Here is a 21,208-nt window from a genome sequence, read left to right as displayed (position 1 = left end):
GGAGGCGATAGCATTCTTTGTCCTTCAAAGTATCCCAAGAGGTGCTGATTGTATTTTTTTAAAAATATTTAAAACAATGTTACTAGTTTAAATCCCAACACACACTCCATAAGACACATTTTATTTAACATTGGCTATTGATGTTCCCTTGAGCATGACACTGAACTCAGCAACTACTGGATGACTTGGAGAAGGAAGAGATTTGAAGTCTCTCTCCCCTCAGGGTCATGTGATTTCTTGTAAGTTGCAGAAGTGAAACTAAATTCAACGGAGCAGGAGGGTAAAATGGCGTCTGACGCGGGGTGAGTGTTAATGAAATATTCTTATTTTACCATGAAAGTCTCAGTCATTTTCCTACCTGAGGACTGTAGAGGGGAGAAGAGTCAGAATGAACTTCTATGGCTATAAAGAAAGGAAATAAAACGGGTAGATAACTTGTTTGCGTGGTATTTCCGGTGTTGTGTCGCACTTTCTCACGTAGCCCTCGCTGAAAGAACAGGAAGTTTTTGCCGTTCTGTTGTCGGCAAATTAAGCCGTAATCATTTCTTCTAAATGCAGTTCATTTGTTCACTATATAGGTAGCAACCTTGCTCCGGAGGATGAGAAAAAAACGATGTTAAGTTTTTTTTATTTGCTCGAAATTATTTCGCTATTCGGTAGTGGTGGTGTTCAAGTTTGCTTTCTGTTGAAGTGTAATGTAAGTGTAGCATTTAATATGACGTCATCATATAGACTTTCTCTTCAGCGACCTCAACTCTGACTGACTTCCAGCGTCCCTGCATCAGACTTTATGATCCAACCATAAAGATTTATAAAGTCTGTTAATATTTGACTATTGTTCCGGGTTTTTCAGTCCAAGGTTCAGAGCTGCTGTTCTGTTATCAGATTTCCTTAAAGAACACTTCAGGTTAAAGATGAATACAGAGAGTTGAGACTGTTTGTGAATCAACAGACCTTAAAAACCTCCTGCTGTGAGTTACATGTTTGTTCTTCTTCTGGTTGGTTTCCTGGTTGAAGCTGCTGATTAATTTCACCTTCATTCATCATCTTGATTCAGATTATTTTCAGCATCTAAAGGTAACGTAACCAACAGTTTTCACCATGTTTGTGTCTGCGGGTGTTAAAATGATCTGATAACAGTAGAGATGGTTGTTATAGTGATGAGTTATGTTGCTTTGTTGACTGCACTGGTGGAATGAAATAAGAGTATTTATCAATACTCTTATCGGTTCTTTTTCATTACCAAAGAATTGGCGTTTTTTTTTAATTATTAAAGAAAGAATAAATTCAGAACAGTCAGCAAAGTCACTATATAAATTCAATAATATCTCACTTGAAAGAAATAAAAAAAATGTCAGTAAAATAAATAATATTCCTGACATTAAAATACTGTGTGAAGTTTAAAAAGAATGAAGAACACAGACATCAGTCAGTATCTTCATCCTGTCCTCCTCCTCCTCCTCCCTCTGCTGCTGGTTGAGAGGAGGGGCTGTTTCAGCCAGTAGCTAAATTTACAGGAATTCAACACATTTTAATACACGATAATAACTAAGCTAAACACAAACACCAACAAATAGAGCAGAGGAGAGGACAGAGAAGCTAGAGCGACCATAAATGACATCAAACCGTGATAGAGACTCAGCATAGATTCCCCGTTTACACAGGAGGCGTTCAGGTACAGTGTTGAGCGTAGGTCACCTGTGTTTTCGAAGCGCTCAGAGCCCAAAACAAATTTCTATGTGGTTATGCAGGTAAAACCAAAGGAAAAAAGACTTGACAGCACTGTGAAAAAACATAAGAAACCCCTGAAGTCTAATGATGAAATTGTGAAAATGTGTATTCGAATGTAGGACGAAACTGACATTAAAACAGACAAACGCCCCCAAGAACAGCTCAACGTTTATGAATAGAATAAACAAAGTGTGTGAAAGAGGAGGGGTTGGTAATTACAAGCGACATCATCAGAACCATGAATCAAGTACTTAATATGATATGAGATGAAACGCTGATACCAAGTACCTGCAGAAAACTTTTGTTTTAGGAACAGCAAAAAGTCATATTCAACCAAGTGAAAATGTAAACGAGCCTGTAATCATACAACAGAATAAGAAGATGTAGAAACACTAGAAATATTTTCCAAAGATTAAAAGTAGGCTAAGTTTTATCCTCACAACACATTTGATAAGACAAATTTTATTTAACATTTACTATTGATGTTCCCTTGAGGATGACACTGAACTCAGCAACTCAGTGTGAAGACCTGTCCTAGACTAACAAATGAAGGTGAAATTCAAAAGAAAAAAGTTATATAACACTGCAAGTTCTGATAAATTACATGGTAATGACTGGAAGTTACACTCCAAACTGTATTATAAAGGGTTACCTGAAGTACTAACATTTTGACCAAAACCTATTTTATGTTTATGACACACACACACACACACACACACACACACACACACACACACACACACACACACACACACACACACGTTGACAGAGTCGTGTGATTTATTGTAGGTGGCAGTAATGGAACTGAAAGTCTTCAACAGAGCAGAGCAGATGGATAAAAACTGACGTCTGACGCAGGGTGAGTGTTAATAAAACATTCTTATTTTACTATGAAAGTCTCAAATTCCTCCCTGAGGACTGTAGAGGGGAGAAGAGTTAGAATGAACTTGTGTGGATATAAAGAGAGGAAATAAAACGGGGAGATAATAACTTGTTTGAGTAATTTGTTTCTCTTGAATCTTGCTTTCTAATCTCACAGTCAGTGTTACTGGTTTACCTCTCAGACTGACTGAAGTCCACAAGATGAGTGCTTGTGTGGAGGAAGAGGAGGGCAGAGCAGAGCCTCCAGTATCCAACGTTCTGTCTATGAAGAGTGACCAGTACAACGATCATTTTACGACCTTCAGTAATAAACCTGGACCCTCAAACACAAAGTAAGAGAGCTGCTACCAACTCATTTATATGACTCATTAGGGCCCTGGCACTGAAAGTGTGAGGAACCTGTTGTTTTTGTAGAGATTATTAGGTCAGAGTGATGCGAAGGCCTATTATATCTGAAGCAATTCTTCTTCTTCTCTGCAATGAATCACACTTTTGAGGAGCTAAAGGTACTTGAAAACTCACAAAACTTTGCACATGCGTCAGAAGTGAGGGGAAATTTATATCTTTTATAGTATTTGGGCGTCGCCAGCAGGCTCTAAAGTGCAGTTATTTTATACCCGGAAGCCAAATGTTTTAGCTTCATTTGCCACAACGTCCATAGGAGTGAACAGGGCCGCGTCTCTGACGCTGTATCCAGTTCTCTTTATACATCCATGCATGAAGCCTAAAAAGTTTGAATTCCGGGTATAAAATTACACAGATCTTCCTCATCTGTGGGGCCCATAGAGCATGAGCACCAGAGACTTCCCCCAGCCTAGCCGGCTACTTCCAGCTACTTCTGGTTAAGCCTTTTCCCATGATTGTGTGAAAAACTTGTGAAAAATGCTTTTTGGGTTAATGTGCATCAAATGACAGACCTGGAAGTTGTAATTATGCGGTTTGGCCGTTGTGTCAAATTGGCTTCAAAACCCGGTGCTCTCCATGGGGTCTTGGGCTCAAAGTACTCGAAAATTCATGAAACTTTCCACATGTGTTAGAAGTGGTGGGAAATTATATGTTTTATAGTGATTGGGCTCTTTTGTCGTCATATCCATTCAGTCACATGCAAGGCTGAAAATTCCTGAGCATTGGGTTTGATATGAGTTACATAATTTAAAATTTCCCTGAAATATTTAGCCAAATAAACAATTTCCAGTGTTCAAAAGACACCCTGATCATATTCTGGTTTATTAAATAATGAATAAACAATCAGAATATCAATAAATACAGACTCAAATAATTAATAAATAATATGAACGCATTCTGCCAGCAGAAATAGTTCATGTGCCTCTGAGCAGGACACAGTATAAATACTGAATGCAGGTTGTTATTCATGTGCAGGTGTTTGTTAAACAGCTAACAGGCTGCAGAGAGAAAACAGCTGCTCTGGCAGTGATAACTGTTCACCTTTATTAGTATTATCACAGTGCACATGTGTGCAGACACAAACTCCATGAAAAATCGCCACAGCTGTGACAGTCGAATGGCAGCTGATCCAGCTGTTATCAGAAACAGACGTCGCTTCATGTGACGCTTCAGACGAAAGGATGTCCCATGTGTTTAAAAACATATTTCCTCATTTCCTCTCTCCTCACTTAGTTTCCTTGCATCTTTCCTTGCATCCACGGTGGGAGGGACTGAGATGCAAGGAAAGGATGCAAGTGAGGGACACATGGATGCAATTTAAGAGACTTGGGATGCCACGTACTGCACACAGGAAATAATGTTTTACCCATTCACATAGTGTCTAATAATCCTTAAAATTTCAGAGCTGTGTCAACTGACCTCCAGCAGTGATACCATGGCTACCGCTCCCTCTGACGCATGCAAATTAATTTTAATTACTTCTGCCAATGACATTATGTTTTCTGTTCCCCATGGTTGATTTTGTGTTTGTATATTAAAATTTCTACTAATATTTATTTGCTATCTAAAATTTAACACACATTCAAATCATTTGTCCCATCTTCCCCTTAGTATCTGTGTCAGCTGTCAGTCATTTAGAAAAGCTGTGATCTAATCTGCGACGTATCTGCAGGAGCAGCGGTTTATGTATTTAGAGCTCCTTCAATGGCTTTGTCATCAGAGAATTTATAAAGGATTCACATGATTTGAATAAAAACATCTTGGTGGTGTTACAGACGTCAGACAGACCACAGACAGAGAGCAGAGTCTCCAGCATCAGACTGTCTGTCTATGAAGAGTGACTGGTCCATCCCTCAACCTCCGAACTTCAGTAATGAACCTGGACCCTCAGACACAAAGTAAGAGACTGTTTCTGCTGTAAACTGATTGACTAATGGCTAAATGTATTGCTGCATTAATGATCCACTTGTGTAGCACCGCCTACTCCATAGCGCCCTCAAACGCAGGGCCATGTTGGAATAAAGTTGCTTTGATGTTCATGAAATTCAGTGGGATCATTGCTCTCATCATTGTGGACATAATAAAAAAAAAAAATCCGCCCAACAGGAAGTCAGCCATTTTGGATTTTGTGCATCAATTTTCATTTCACAAACACGTTTGAGGCCTTTAGAGTGCACAAAATTCAAGAAACTTTGCACCTATGTTCAAACTAGTAAATATTTTGATTTGATAACACAATTGGGCTTAGGTGTGGCACGTCAGCTGTATAGCGCCCCCTAATTACATTTATGAGGTGCTAGGGAATCTTGAAAACTCACCAAACTTTGCACATGCATCAGAAGTGGCAAAACTTGCTATCTGATATTGATCTTGGGCTTGGGTGTGGTAAAATGGCTCAAGGGCGCCCTCTATGAAATTTCAAAGTCAAAGCCCCCACCTTTAAATTTAACATAGATGTACAAAATTTGGTAGGCAGATGAAACATCTCCAGACTTAAAAAAAAAAAAAACCTCTTGGAGCCATACCCTAAGTCCAACAGGAAGTCAGCCACTTTGAGTTTACTGTGAATTTTTTTTTTGCAAAGCAAAGCCATTGACAGACGTTTTAAGAAACTCCTTCTAGAGAATCAAGCAGTGGGACTTAAAATTTGGCAGGTGACATCTAAAGACTTTTACGATGCTAAATTGCGAAGCTTCTGAGTGTTCGTGGAACGCCCTTGACATGGTGTGCCGGTCAATTTTGCCCAAAACACGAAACATGGAGTTGTTGTGACTCAACTTTACCCTGTCCACTTTGCCCCAAATTTCTCATGTTTGATGGGAGTCCAGGCCTGAACACATCTACATGTCAATATTGAGCCATAGTCATAGCACCAACTACTGACAACAGGAAGGCTACCTTATGTGACAAACTTCATCTGACATCTTGGTGGTGTTACAGACGTCAGACAGACCACAGACAGAGAGCAGAGTCTCCAGCATCAGACTGTCTGTCTATGAAGAGTGACTGGTCCATCCCTCAACCTCCGAACTTCAGTAATGAACCTGGACCCTCAGACACAAAGTAAGAGACTGTTTCTGCTGTAAACTGATTGACTAATGGCTAAATGTATTGCTGCATTAATGATCCACTTGTGTAGCACCGCCTACTCCATAGCGCCCTCAAACGCAGGGCCATGTTGGAATAAAGTTGCTTTGATGTTCATGAAATTCAGTGGGATCATTGCTCTCATCATTGTGGACATAATAAAAAAAAAAAATCCGCCCAACAGGAAGTCAGCCATTTTGGATTTTGTGCATCAATTTTCATTTCACAAACACGTTTGAGGCCTTTAGAGTGCACAAAATTCAAGAAACTTTGCACCTATGTTCAAACTAGTAAATATTTTGATTTGATAACACAATTGGGCTTAGGTGTGGCACGTCAGCTGTATAGCGCCCCCTAATTACATTTATGAGGTGCTAGGGAATCTTGAAAACTCACCAAACTTTGCACATGCATCAGAAGTGGCAAAACTTGCTATCTGATATTGATCTTGGGCTTGGGTGTGGTAAAATGGCTCAAGGGCGCCCTCTATGATGAACAAACTTCATCTGATTTACATGAAATTTACATGGTGTGGTCTGCACATGATATACAGCAACATGACGTATAATTAGTGGGTGTTCTCTAGCGCCACATAGTGGACACAGGAAGTGGTATTTATCTCCTACATTCAATGCCCAATTTTCATGACAGTTGCTCTCTGGTAATGAATTGCTGCATTAATATCTCACTTATATAGTATATCCTACGGGCAACAGGATGTGAAGTCTAAATGACACATTGTTCATCAAATGTATATACAATTACCAATATGTCATCTCCAGCGCCACGTACCGCACACAGGAAATAATATTTTACCCATTCACACAGTGTCCAGTACTCCTGGAAATTCAGAGCCGTGTCAACCGACCTCCAGTAGTGATATCACAGTTGCCGCTCCCTCTGATGCACATGAGGTGCGAGGGCCTGGTCATCACTGCTTGCCGCTTTAATTTTAATTACCTGTGCCAATGACATTATGTTTTCTGTTCCCCATGGTTGATTTTGTGTTTGTATATTAAAATTTCTACTAATATTTATTTGCTATCTAAAATTTAACACACATTCAAATCATTTGTTCCATCTTCCCCTTAGTATCTGTGTCAGCTGTCAGTCATTTAGAAAAGCTGTGATCTAATCTGCGACGTATCTGCAGGAGCAGCAGTTTGTGTATTTAGAGCTCTTTCAATGGCTTTGTCATTAGAGCATTTATAAAGGATTCACATGATTTGAATAAAAACATCTTGGTGGTGTTACAGACGTCAGACAGACCACAGACAGAGAGCAGAGTCTCCAGCATCAGACTGTCTGTCTATGAAGAGTGACTGGTCCATCCCTCAACCTCCGAACTTCAGTAATGAACCTGGACCCTCAGACACAAAGTAAGAGACTGTTTCTGCTGTAAACTGATTGACTAATGGCTAAATGTATTGCTGCATTAATGATCCACTTGTGTAGCACCGCCTACTCCATAGCGCCCTCAAACGCAGGGCCATGTTGGAATAAAGTTGCTTTGATGTTCATGAAATTCAGTGGGATCATTGCTCTCATCATTGTGGACATAATAAAAAAAAAAAATCCGCCCAACAGGAAGTCAGCCATTTTGGATTTTGTGCATCAATTTTCATTTCACAAACACGTTTGAGGCCTTTAGAGTGCACAAAATTCAAGAAACTTTGCACCTATGTTCAAACTAGTAAATATTTTGATTTGATAACACAATTGGGCTTAGGTGTGGCACGTCAGCTGTATAGCGCCCCCTAATTACATTTATGAGGTGCTAGGGAATCTTGAAAACTCACCAAACTTTGCACATGCATCAGAAGTGGCAAAACTTGCTATCTGATATTGATCTTGGGCTTGGGTGTGGTAAAATGGCTCAAGGGCGCCCTCTATGAAATTTCAAAGTCAAAGCCCCCACCTTTAAATTTAACATAGATGTACAAAATTTGGTAGGCAGATGAAACATCTCCAGACTTAAAAAAAAAAAAAACCTCTTGGAGCCATACCCTAAGTCCAACAGGAAGTCAGCCACTTTGAGTTTACTGTGAATTTTTTTTTTGCAAAGCAAAGCCATTGACAGACGTTTTAAGAAACTCCTTCTAGAGAATCAAGCAGTGGGACTTAAAATTTGGCAGGTGACATCTAAAGACTTTTACGATGCTAAATTGCGAAGCTTCTGAGTGTTCGTGGAACGCCCTTGACATGGTGTGCCGGTCAATTTTGCCCAAAACACGAAACATGGAGTTGTTGTGACTCAACTTTACCCTGTCCACTTTGCCCCAAATTTCTCATGTTTGATGGGAGTCCAGGCCTGAACACATCTACATGTCAATATTGAGCCATAGTCATAGCACCAACTACTGACAACAGGAAGGCTACCTTATGTGACAAACTTCATCTGATTTACATGAAATTTACATGGTGTGGTCTGCACATGATATACAGCAACATGACGTATAATTAGTGGGTGTTCTCTAGCGCCACATAGTGGACACAGGAAGTGGTATTTATCTCCTACATTCAATGCCCAATTTTCATGACAGTTGCTCTCTGGTAATGAATTGCTGCATTAATATCTCACTTATATAGTATATCCTACGGGCAACAGGATGTGAAGTCTAAATGACACATTGTTCATCAAATGTATATACAATTACCAATATGTCATCTCCAGCGCCACGTACCGCACACAGGAAATAATATTTTACCCATTCACACAGTGTCCAGTACTCCTGGAAATTCAGAGCCGTGTCAACCGACCTCCAGTAGTGATATCACAGTTGCCGCTCCCTCTGATGCACATGAGGTGCGAGGGCCTGGTCATCACTGCTTGCCGCTTTAATTTTAATTACCTGTGCCAATGACATTATGTTTTCTGTTCCCCATGGTTGATTTTGTGTTTGTATATTAAAATTTCTACTAATATTTATTTGCTATCTAAAATTTAACACACATTCAAATCATTTGTTCCATCTTCCCCTTAGTATCTGTGTCAGCTGTCAGTCATTTAGAAAAGCTGTGATCTAATCTGCGACGTATCTGCAGGAGCAGCAGTTTGTGTATTTAGAGCTCTTTCAATGGCTTTGTCATTAGAGCATTTATAAAGGATTCACATGATTTGAATAAAAACATCTTGGTGGTGTTACAGACGTCAGACAGACCACAGACAGAGAGCAGAGTCTCCAGCATCAGACTGTCTGTCTATGAAGAGTGACTGGTCCATCCCTCAACCTCCGAACTTCAGTAATGAACCTGGACCCTCAGACACAAAGTAAGAGACTGTTTCTGCTGTAAACTGATTGACTAATGGCTAAATGCATTGCTGCATTAATGATCCACTTGTGTAGCACCGCCTACTCCATAGCGCCCTCAAACGCAGGGCCATGTTGGAATAAAGTTGCTTTGATGTTCATGAAATTCAGTGGGATCATTGCTCTCATCATTGTGGACATAATAAAAAAAAAAAATCCGCCCAACAGGAAGTCAGCCATTTTGGATTTTGTGCATCAATTTTCATTTCACAAACACGTTTGAGGCCTTTAGAGTGCACAAAATTCAAGAAACTTTGCACCTATGTTCAAACTAGTAAATATTTTGATTTGATAACACAATTGGGCTTAGGTGTGGCACGTCAGCTGTATAGCGCCCCCTAATTACATTTATGAGGTGCTAGGGAATCTTGAAAACTCACCAAACTTTGCACATGCATCAGAAGTGGCAAAACTTGCTATCTGATATTGATCTTGGGCTTGGGTGTGGTAAAATGGCTCAAGGGCGCCCTCTATGAAATTTCAAAGTCAAAGCCCCCACCTTTAAATTTAACATAGATGTACAAAATTTGGTAGGCAGATGAAACATCTCCAGACTTAAAAAAAAAAAAAACCTCTTGGAGCCATACCCTAAGTCCAACAGGAAGTCAGCCACTTTGAGTTTACTGTGAATTTTTTTTTTGCAAAGCAAAGCCATTGACAGACGTTTTAAGAAACTCCTTCTAGAGAATCAAGCAGTGGGACTTAAAATTTGGCAGGTGACATCTAAAGACTTTTACGATGCTAAATTGCGAAGCTTCTGAGTGTTCGTGGAACGCCCTTGACATGGTGTGCCGGTCAATTTTGCCCAAAACACGAAACATGGAGTTGTTGTGACTCAACTTTACCCTGTCCACTTTGCCCCAAATTTCTCATGTTTGATGGGAGTCCAGGGGTCCGTTTCACAAAGCAGGTTCAACAAACTCTGAGTCTAATCCTGAACTCTGAGTTGATCTACTCTGAGATAGGAAACTCTGAGTTTCCGGTTCCAGAACAGCTGATTTGAGTCAGTTTATTCAACTCGGAGTAGTTTCACCTGGAGTTAAGCGCGTGCACCACAACTATAAAAAGTCAGCATCAATGGAGCCCCGATTCAACGAGTCGCCATGGCAACGGGGAAGAGGAGGGCTGCGTTTTTCACCCCACTAGAACTAGAAATCTTAATGCGACAATACGGCGAGTTTGAGCATGTTTTCAAAAAGAAGTGCAACACCGCTGCAGCTGCAAAAGAGAGGGAGACGACGTGGGAGAACATCGCTGCTCGGGTCAATGCGTAAGTTTAAATGTAGTCCTTTGCAATCACAATAATATTACAGAGGAAAACTGCTTGATTGGTCGCCTATTAATTTATTTCATTTAGGTCCAATCCCGCGAGGGAGAAGCGCACTTGGCCGCAGTTTAGGATGAAATATAAAAACAGTGTTCAAACAGGTGAGACCTCGACATAATCTCATGGGGGTACCTCACTTTGATCATGTTTTACATTGTAAAGTAAATATTAAGTGGCTGTTTGACTGAGCAGTTGTTTTATCCCCAACATAATGCTGGTTTCACACACATAAATGTCTTCTCATCTACATCATGTTCTGTTAAATAATTAAGCCTATTTAAACTAACACAGACTTCTACTCAGCCAACAGAAAGAAGGCAGATGCCCGTAAAACGGGTGGTGGTCCAGCACCGCCACTTCTAACGGAGGCAGAGGAGCTGGCCATAAGCCAGACTATAGGAAGGCCAGTGGCTGGCTCCGACACTGTACAAAAAACTTCCGTTTGCAAAGAAACGCAGCGCAACACACAATATCTGCTGGGATGTGAGAGCATGACTACGATTGGTAATGTTGCAAATGTAAGGACGGATTAGGTTGTGTATGTAGATGATGGACTGTGACGTGAAACGGTACCGCTCAAAAAGATAATTGTCCGGAAATGCTAGAACATCTATGCGCGGTCTGATAACCATCTCTCAACGAATATTTAATTCTCTGCGCAGTAATGCTGCACCTTCATCCACGGGATCGTTATCAAAAGGACATGCCATGTTAGTGAAAAAGTCGCCACCTACTGTGCCTAATGGACTTCTAATATACTGACTCTGATTTTTTTAATGATTTTTTTAAATGATAGACGGCAGAACTAGGCTACGCCAAAACTCGCCTGCTGACTGAATGAATGAGGAAATCAAATGGAGTGTGTGGCTCTGAAAGAGGGCGGAGACCGAGAGACACTCAAGGTTCATTGAGAAAAACCTGGTCCCGACCAGGTTAGGTTCATAGAGTCTGTTACTACGGTAACTGACCAAGAGCTTAAGTTACCCCTCTCTCTGAAACAGGCTAGAGTTATCCCTCTTTCTCTGGTTTGAGTTACCTCCCTTTTTGAAATGGAAAACTCAGACTTTCCCTCATTTCAGGGTTAACAGACTCTGAGTTTTCACTAAACCTGCTTTGTGAAACGGACCCCAGGCCTGAACACATCTACATGTCAATATTGAGCCATAGTCATAGCACCACCGACTGACAACAGGAAGGCAGCCTTATGTAACAAACTTCATCTGATTTACATGAAATTTACATGGTGTGGTCTGCACATGATATACAGCAACATGACGTATAATTAGTGGGTGTTCTCTAGCGCCACATAGTGGACACAGGAAGTGGTATTTATCTCCTACATTCAATGCCCAATTTTCATGACAGTTGCTCTCTGGTAATGAATTGCTGCATTAATATCTCACTTATATAGTATATCCTACGGGCAACAGGATGTGAAGTCTAAATGACACATTGTTCATCAAATGTATATACAATTACCAATATGTCATCTCCAGCGCCACGTACCGCACACAGGAAATAATATTTTACCCATTCACACAGTGTCCAGTACTCCTGGAAATTCAGAGCCGTGTCAACCGACCTCCAGTAGTGATATCACAGTTGCCGCTCCCTCTGATGCACATGAGGTGCGAGGGCCTGGTCATCACTGCTTGCCGCTTTAATTTTAATTACCTGTGCCAATGACATTATGTTTTCTGTTCCCCATGGTTGATTTTGTGTTTGTATATTAAAATTTCTACTAATATTTATTTGCTATCTAAAATTTAACACACATTCAAATCATTTGTTCCATCTTCCCCTTAGTATCTGTGTCAGCTGTCAGTCATTTAGAAAAGCTGTGATCTAATCTGCGACGTATCTGCAGGAGCAGCAGTTTGTGTATTTAGAGCTCTTTCAATGGCTTTGTCATTAGAGCATTTATAAAGGATTCACATGATTTGAATAAAAACATCTTGGTGGTGTTACAGACGTCAGACAGACCACAGACAGAGAGCAGAGTCTCCAGCATCAGACTGTCTGTCTATGAAGAGTGACTGGTCCATCCCTCAACCTCCGAACTTCAGTAATGAACCTGGACCCTCAGACACAAAGTAAGAGACTGTTTCTGCTGTAAACTGATTGACTAATGGCTAAATGTATTGCTGCATTAATGATCCACTTGTGTAGCACCGCCTACTCCATAGCGCCCTCAAACGCAGGGCCATGTTGGAATAAAGTTGCTTTGATGTTCATGAAATTCAGTGGGATCATTGCTCTCATCATTGTGGACATAATAAAAAAAAAAAATCCGCCCAACAGGAAGTCAGCCATTTTGGATTTTGTGCATCAATTTTCATTTCACAAACACGTTTGAGGCCTTTAGAGTGCACAAAATTCAAGAAACTTTGCACCTATGTTCAAACTAGTAAATATTTTGATTTGATAACACAATTGGGCTTAGGTGTGGCACGTCAGCTGTATAGCGCCCCCTAATTACATTTATGAGGTGCTAGGGAATCTTGAAAACTCACCAAACTTTGCACATGCATCAGAAGTGGCAAAACTTGCTATCTGATATTGATCTTGGGCTTGGGTGTGGTAAAATGGCTCAAGGGCGCCCTCTATGAAATTTCAAAGTCAAAGCCCCCACCTTTAAATTTAACATAGATGTACAAAATTTGGTAGGCAGATGAAACATCTCCAGACTTAAAAAAAAAAAAAACCTCTTGGAGCCATACCCTAAGTCCAACAGGAAGTCAGCCACTTTGAGTTTACTGTGAATTTTTTTTTTGCAAAGCAAAGCCATTGACAGACGTTTTAAGAAACTCCTTCTAGAGAATCAAGCAGTGGGACTTAAAATTTGGCAGGTGACATCTAAAGACTTTTACGATGCTAAATTGCGAAGCTTCTGAGTGTTCGTGGAACGCCCTTGACATGGTGTGCCGGTCAATTTTGCCCAAAACACGAAACATGGAGTTGTTGTGACTCAACTTTACCCTGTCCACTTTGCCCCAAATTTCTCATGTTTGATGGGAGTCCAGGCCTGAACACATCTACATGTCAATATTGAGCCATAGTCATAGCACCAACTACTGACAACAGGAAGGCTACCTTATGTGACAAACTTCATCTGATTTACATGAAATTTACATGGTGTGGTCTGCACATGATATACAGCAACATGACGTATAATTAGTGGGTGTTCTCTAGCGCCACATAGTGGACACAGGAAGTGGTATTTATCTCCTACATTCAATGCCCAATTTTCATGACAGTTGCTCTCTGGTAATGAATTGCTGCATTAATATCTCACTTATATAGTATATCCTACGGGCAACAGGATGTGAAGTCTAAATGACACATTGTTCATCAAATGTATATACAATTACCAATATGTCATCTCCAGCGCCACGTACCGCACACAGGAAATAATATTTTACCCATTCACACAGTGTCCAGTACTCCTGGAAATTCAGAGCCGTGTCAACCGACCTCCAGTAGTGATATCACAGTTGCCGCTCCCTCTGATGCACATGAGGTGCGAGGGCCTGGTCATCACTGCTTGCCGCTTTAATTTTAATTACCTGTGCCAATGACATTATGTTTTCTGTTCCCCATGGTTGATTTTGTGTTTGTATATTAAAATTTCTACTAATATTTATTTGCTATCTAAAATTTAACACACATTCAAATCATTTGTTCCATCTTCCCCTTAGTATCTGTGTCAGCTGTCAGTCATTTAGAAAAGCTGTGATCTAATCTGCGACGTATCTGCAGGAGCAGCAGTTTGTGTATTTAGAGCTCTTTCAATGGCTTTGTCATTAGAGCATTTATAAAGGATTCACATGATTTGAATAAAAACATCTTGGTGGTGTTACAGACGTCAGACAGACCACAGACAGAGAGCAGAGTCTCCAGCATCAGACTGTCTGTCTATGAAGAGTGACTGGTCCATCCCTCAACCTCCGAACTTCAGTAATGAACCTGGACCCTCAGACACAAAGTAAGAGACTGTTTCTGCTGTAAACTGATTGACTAATGGCTAAATGTATTGCTGCATTAATGATCCACTTGTGTAGCACCGCCTACTCCATAGCGCCCTCAAACGCAGGGCCATGTTGGAATAAAGTTGCTTTGATGTTCATGAAATTCAGTGGGATCATTGCTCTCATCATTGTGGACATAATAAAAAAAAAAAATCCGCCCAACAGGAAGTCAGCCATTTTGGATTTTGTGCATCAATTTTCATTTCACAAACACGTTTGAGGCCTTTAGAGTGCACAAAATTCAAGAAACTTTGCACCTATGTTCAAACTAGTAAATATTTTGATTTGATAACACAATTGGGCTTAGGTGTGGCACGTCAGCTGTATAGCGCCCCCTAATTACATTTATGAGGTGCTAGGGAATCTTGAAAACTCACCAAACTTTGCACATGCATCAGAAGTGGCAAAACTTGCTATCTGATATTGATCTTGGGCTTGGGTGTGGTAAAATGGCTCAAGGGCGCCCTCTATGAAATTTCAAAGTCAAAGCCCCCACCTTTAAATTTAACATAGATGTACAAAATTTGGTAGGCAGATGAAACATCTCCAGACTTAAAAAAAAAAAAAACCTCTTGGAGCCATACCCTAAGTCCAACAGGAAGTCAGCCACTTTGAGTTTACTGTGAATTTTTTTTTTGCAAAGCAAAGCCATTGACAGACGTTTTAAGAAACTCCTTCTAGAGAATCAAGCAGTGGGACTTAAAATTTGGCAGGTGACATCTAAAGACTTTTACGATGCTAAATTGCGAAGCTTCTGAGTGTTCGTGGAACGCCCTTGACATGGTGTGCCGGTCAATTTTGCCCAAAACACGAAACATGGAGTTGTTGTGACTCAACTTTACCCTGTCCACTTTGCCCCAAATTTCTCATGTTTGATGGGAGTCCAGGCCTGAACACATCTACATGTCAATATTGAGCCATAGTCATAGCACCAACTACTGACAACAGGAAGGCTACCTTATGTGACAAACTTCATCTGATTTACATGAAATTTACATGGTGTGGTCTGCACATGATATACAGCAACATGACGTATAATTAGTGGGTGTTCTCTAGCGCCACATAGTGGACACAGGAAGTGGTATTTATCTCCTACATTCAATGCCCAATTTTCATGACAGTTGCTCTCTGGTAATGAATTGCTGCATTAATATCTCACTTATATAGTATATCCTACGGGCAACAGGATGTGAAGTCTAAATGACACATTGTTCATCAAATGTATATACAATTACCAATATGTCATCTCCAGCGCCACGTACCGCACACAGGAAATAATATTTTACCCATTCACACAGTGTCCAGTACTCCTGGAAATTCAGAGCCGTGTCAACCGACCTCCAGTAGTGATATCACAGTTGCCGCTCCCTCTGATGCACATGAGGTGCGAGGGCCTGGTCATCACTGCTTGCCGCTTTAATTTTAATTACCTGTGCCAATGACATTATGTTTTCTGTTCCCCATGGTTGATTTTGTGTTTGTATATTAAAATTTCTACTAATATTTATTTGCTATCTAAAATTTAACACACATTCAAATCATTTGTTCCATCTTCCCCTTAGTATCTGTGTCAGCTGTCAGTCATTTAGAAAAGCTGTGATCTAATCTGCGACGTATCTGCAGGAGCAGCAGTTTGTGTATTTAGAGCTCTTTCAATGGCTTTGTCATTAGAGCATTTATAAAGGATTCACATGATTTGAATAAAAACATCTTGGTGGTGTTACAGACGTCAGACAGACCACAGACAGAGAGCAGAGTCTCCAGCATCAGACTGTCTGTCTATGAAGAGTGACTGGTCCATCCCTCAACCTCCGAACTTCAGTAATGAACCTGGACCCTCAGACACAAAGTAAGAGACTGTTTCTGCTGTAAACTGATTGACTAATGGCTAAATGTATTGCTGCATTAATGATCCACTTGTGTAGCACCGCCTACTCCATAGCGCCCTCAAACGCAGGGCCATGTTGGAATAAAGTTGCTTTGATGTTCATGAAATTCAGTGGGATCATTGCTCTCATCATTGTGGACATAATAAAAAAAAAAAATCCGCCCAACAGGAAGTCAGCCATTTTGGATTTTGTGCATCAATTTTCATTTCACAAACACGTTTGAGGCCTTTAGAGTGCACAAAATTCAAGAAACTTTGCACCTATGTTCAAACTAGTAAATATTTTGATTTGATAACACAATTGGGCTTAGGTGTGGCACGTCAGCTGTATAGCGCCCCCTAATTACATTTATGAGGTGCTAGGGAATCTTGAAAACTCACCAAACTTTGCACATGCATCAGAAGTGGCAAAACTTGCTATCTGATATTGATCTTGGGCTTGGGTGTGGTAAAATGGCTCAAGGGCGCCCTCTATGAAATTTCAAAGTCAAAGCCCCCACCTTTAAATTTAACATAGATGTACAAAATTTGGTAGGCAGATGAAACATCTCCAGACTTAAAAAAAAAAAAAACCTCTTGGAGCCATACCCTAAGTCCAACAGGAAGTCAGCCACTTTGAGTTTACTGTGAATTTTTTTTTTGCAAAGCAAAGCCATTGACAGACGTTTTAAGAAACTCCTTCTAGAGAATCAAGCAGTGGGACTTAAAATTTGGCAGGTGACATCTAAAGACTTTTACGATGCTAAATTGCGAAGCTTCTGAGTGTTCGTGGAACGCCCTTGACATGGTGTGCCGGTCAATTTTGCCCAAAACACGAAACATGGAGTTGTTGTGACTCAACTTTACCCTGTCCACTTTGCCCCAAATTTCTCATGTTTGATGGGAGTCCAGGCCTGAACACATCTACATGTCAATATTGAGCCATAGTCATAGCACCAACTACTGACAACAGGAAGGCTACCTTATGTGACAAACTTCATCTGATTTACATGAAATTTACATGGTGTGGTCTGCACATGATATACAGCAACATGACGTATAATTAGTGGGTGTTCTCTAGCGCCACATAGTGGACACAGGAAGTGGTATTTATCTCCTACATTCAATGCCCAATTTTCATGACAGTTGCTCTCTGGTAATGAATTGCTGCATTAATATCTCACTTATATAGTATATCCTACGGGCAACAGGATGTGAAGTCTAAATGACACATTGTTCATCAAATGTATATACAATTACCAATATGTCATCTCCAGCGCCACGTACCGCACACAGGAAATAATATTTTACCCATTCACACAGTGTCCAGTACTCCTGGAAATTCAGAGCCGTGTCAACCGACCTCCAGTAGTGATATCACAGTTGCCGCTCCCTCTGATGCACATGAGGTGCGAGGGCCTGGTCATCACTGCTTGCCGCTTTAATTTTAATTACCTGTGCCAATGACATTATGTTTTCTGTTCCCCATGGTTGATTTTGTGTTTGTATATTAAAATTTCTACTAATATTTATTTGCTATCTAAAATTTAACACACATTCAAATCATTTGTCCCATCTTCCCCTTAGTATCTGTGTCAGCTGTCAGTCATTTAGAAAAGCTGTGATCTAATCTGCGACGTATCTGCAGGAGCAGCAGTTTGTGTATTTAGAGCTCTTTCAATGGCTTTGTCATTAGAGCATTTATAAAGGATTCACATGATTTGAATAAAAACATCTTGGTGGTGTTACAGACGTCAGACAGACCACAGACAGAGAGCAGAGTCTCCAGCATCAGACTGTCTGTCTATGAAGAGTGACTGGTCCATCCCTCAACCTCCGAACTTCAGTAATGAACCTGGACCCTCAGACACAAAGTAAGAGACTGTTTCTGCTGTAAACTGATTGACTAATGGCTAAATGTATTGCTGCATTAATGATCCTCTTGTGTAGCACCGCCTACTCCATAGCGCCCTCAAACGCAGGGCCATGTTGGAATAAAGTTGCTTTGATGTTCATGAAATTCAGTGGGATCATTGCTCTCATCATTGTGGACATAATAAAAAAAAAAAATCCGCCCAACAGGAAGTCAGCCATTTTGGATTTCGTGCATCAATTTTCATTTCACAAACACGTTTGAGGCCTTTAGGATGCACAAAATTCAAGAAACTTTGCACCTATGTTCAAACTAGTAAATATTTTGATTTGATAACACAATTGGGCTTAGGTGTGGCACGTCAGCTGTATAGCGCCCCCTAATTACATTTATGAGGTGCTAGGGAATCTTGAAAACTCACCAAACTTTGCACATGCATCAGAAGTGGCAAAACTTGCTATCTGATATTGATCTTGGGCTTGGGTGTGGTAAAATGGCTCAAGGGCGCCCTCTATGAAATTTCAAAGTCAAAGCCCCCACCTTTAAATTTAACATAGATGTACAAAATTTGGTAGGCAGATGAAACATCTCCAGACTTAAAAAAAAAAAAACCTCTTAGAGCCATACCCTAAGTCCAACAGGAAGTCAGCCACTTTGAGTTTACTGTGAATTTTTTTTTTGCAAAGCAAAGCCATTGACAGACGTTTTAAGAAACTCCTTCTAGAGAATCAAGCAGTGGGACTTAAAATTTGGCAGGTGACATCTAAAGACTTTTACGATGCTAAATTGCGAAGCTTACTACATAGCGCCCTCAAACACAGAGCCATGTTGGAATAAAGTATTATGTATATTTTTATTCATGATGCAGAACTATTATTATAGACACTGTTTCAAACTAAGATGGATCTTAATCTGCGTTTTATAGCCAGAAACAACAGATGGTATTTCTGTAGCAACCTGAGAACCTCCATGTCCGAATTTACATTTCAAGAAGATATTCAGACATCTTTGCCCCGACGTTGAAGTCACTGTAAAGATCTGCATCAATTCAAAACCTGAAAGAATGTGCTTCAAATGTGTAATTCATTTTCTCATGTTTTTACTCAAAATATACCTCAGGTCAGCTGTTATAAGCTACCAGATGTTGTGTTGTATCAGTGCATATCATAATAGTGCATTATGTGGTGAAAAGGTTATTTGTAGAAATGCTTTGCTCACCTTGATTATGTGTGTTTGAGTTTTCTCTTCAGCTAACTGCTTATATAAAATATAGTGTGGAAAACATGGAAGAAAATTAAGCTCAAAGATCCACATTTTTGGAGCTTGCAGTTGAAAGCTGTGAATCATTAGTAAGTGGACCTTACTAATGCATGAAACACACTGTTACATGCTGTGTGTCTTAGACTGCTGGTCTACCACAAGTTTTAGACCACTTCTAACCTCAGTTCAAACCTAACTAACCCAAGATAAGCTGCCCAAAGGGATTGTTAAGCAGTAAAGGACATAATCATCTCTCTTTAATGGAAGGCTTTTACAGTGAAGCAGCTGCAGGAAGTGTTGAGTTTGTGTTAATAGCAAACTACAAGCAGATCACTAAATGTTTAGTAAGACAGCCAGATAAGAAACACAGTTAAGGGTTGTTTTCAGCAGAGAGACAAATAAATCTCTTTATGTCAGTTTATAAAATTTAAATACGTATTTATGAAAGCAGGAGAGTTTAAATAAAACACACTTTTACTGTTCTCTGTGACTGTCTGAGCCTCTAGACGGTGTCGGCTGTAGGAGTATTGATGCTTTATTATTAAATTACCTCGTTATTGTGGGCACCACCTCCTGTTTGGTTAGGATTTGTTAGTGCCAGGAGGGAGGACTAACCCTTGTTAAACATAATCAGTGAATCAGTCTCATAATTGTGAGTTCTTGTCCCAAACAGTGACCTCTGTTTACTGCAGCTCAAATGAACAAACAACCATTTATTATTAGCTCTAAAGAAATTATCTTTTAATTTTAACATTATTCTGCATCAACCCTTGATCACAAAGCCATGTTATGCCTTACTGTTGAGGTGTTTAGTCGTGCTAGAGACGTCATCTCGGCAGGTCCAACATTAGTTGGTGCAGCATCACCAGCGTTGTTTGGCAGTTTAAGAGCCCAGATCAGGCTTTGGACTGTGGGTGCGTCTTCATAGATGCAGAGGTGTTTAACACCAGTAAAAGGGAGTCAAGCTGTTCCAGGCTGCTCTGAAAGAGTCTTCAGGATGGTTTAACTACTAGTTTGCAGTATTGCTCTCAGAAAGCAGGTAGAGGTCCAGATTAAAGCGTTTTCCTCTTCAGGAGTTTAAGTTGAGGACTCAGACTTTGGTTGGCTTGAAGTAACTTGAGTTGAGTGTCGAATAAAGTTTAATCTGACTATGCTCAAATCCTCAGCGGCGTTTACTTCGAAATAAAATACTGTATGTGTTTACTTCAAAATTAAATTACTGTATGTGGAAATATGAGACTTAATGTTCCAAATAAAACAAAAACAAACTAAACTTGTTTCAGTAAAAGATTGAATATGCATATACTTGGTTGGAGAAGAAATGAAAGAGATGTCTTAAGAATTTTTCTCAAGTTCTCAGAGGTTTTGTAGCCTGCTTCTTCAGAAATAAAGGGATTTTTAGGGAAAGTCTAATTCTGAGTTTTTACATGCAAAAAT

At 40.1% G+C, this 21,208-nt stretch overlaps 1 protein-coding gene across 9 annotated transcripts in view; it reads left to right on the top strand.

The window, feature by feature from the left end:
- The first annotated feature begins 53 nt into the window (after window positions 1-53).
- LOC121892194 (NACHT, LRR and PYD domains-containing protein 14-like) overlaps window positions 54-21,208 on the top strand; it is a 79,089-nt gene continuing 57,934 nt past the window's right edge. For 3 of the 9 annotated variants that reach the window (XM_042405091.1, XM_042405090.1, XM_042405089.1), the window contains exons 1-11: window positions 60-302; window positions 2,521-2,590; window positions 2,771-2,945; window positions 4,794-4,916; window positions 5,959-6,081; window positions 7,362-7,484; window positions 9,254-9,376; window positions 12,714-12,836; window positions 14,606-14,728; window positions 16,498-16,620; window positions 18,390-18,512. In XM_042405091.1, coding sequence (XP_042261025.1) covers window positions 2,815-2,945; window positions 4,794-4,916; window positions 5,959-6,081; window positions 7,362-7,484; window positions 9,254-9,376; window positions 12,714-12,836; window positions 14,606-14,728; window positions 16,498-16,620; window positions 18,390-18,512 — 1,115 coding nt within the window. In that variant the 5' untranslated portion in view covers window positions 60-302; window positions 2,521-2,590; window positions 2,771-2,814. Of the gene's footprint in view, window positions 303-2,520; window positions 2,591-2,770; window positions 2,946-4,793; window positions 4,917-5,958; window positions 6,082-7,361; window positions 7,485-9,253; window positions 9,377-12,713; window positions 12,837-14,605; window positions 14,729-16,497; window positions 16,621-18,389; window positions 18,513-21,208 lie in introns of all 9 variants that reach the window. The other 6 variants (XM_042405093.1, XM_042405094.1, XM_042405088.1 and 3 more) reach the window with 5 other exon arrangements.

This window comes from Thunnus maccoyii, chromosome 24 (assembly GCF_910596095.1).
Source record: "Thunnus maccoyii chromosome 24, fThuMac1.1, whole genome shotgun sequence".
In the NCBI taxonomy this organism is placed as follows: Eukaryota; Metazoa; Chordata; class Actinopteri; order Scombriformes; family Scombridae; genus Thunnus; species Thunnus maccoyii.
This window is presented reverse-complemented; position numbering and strand designations above follow the sequence as displayed.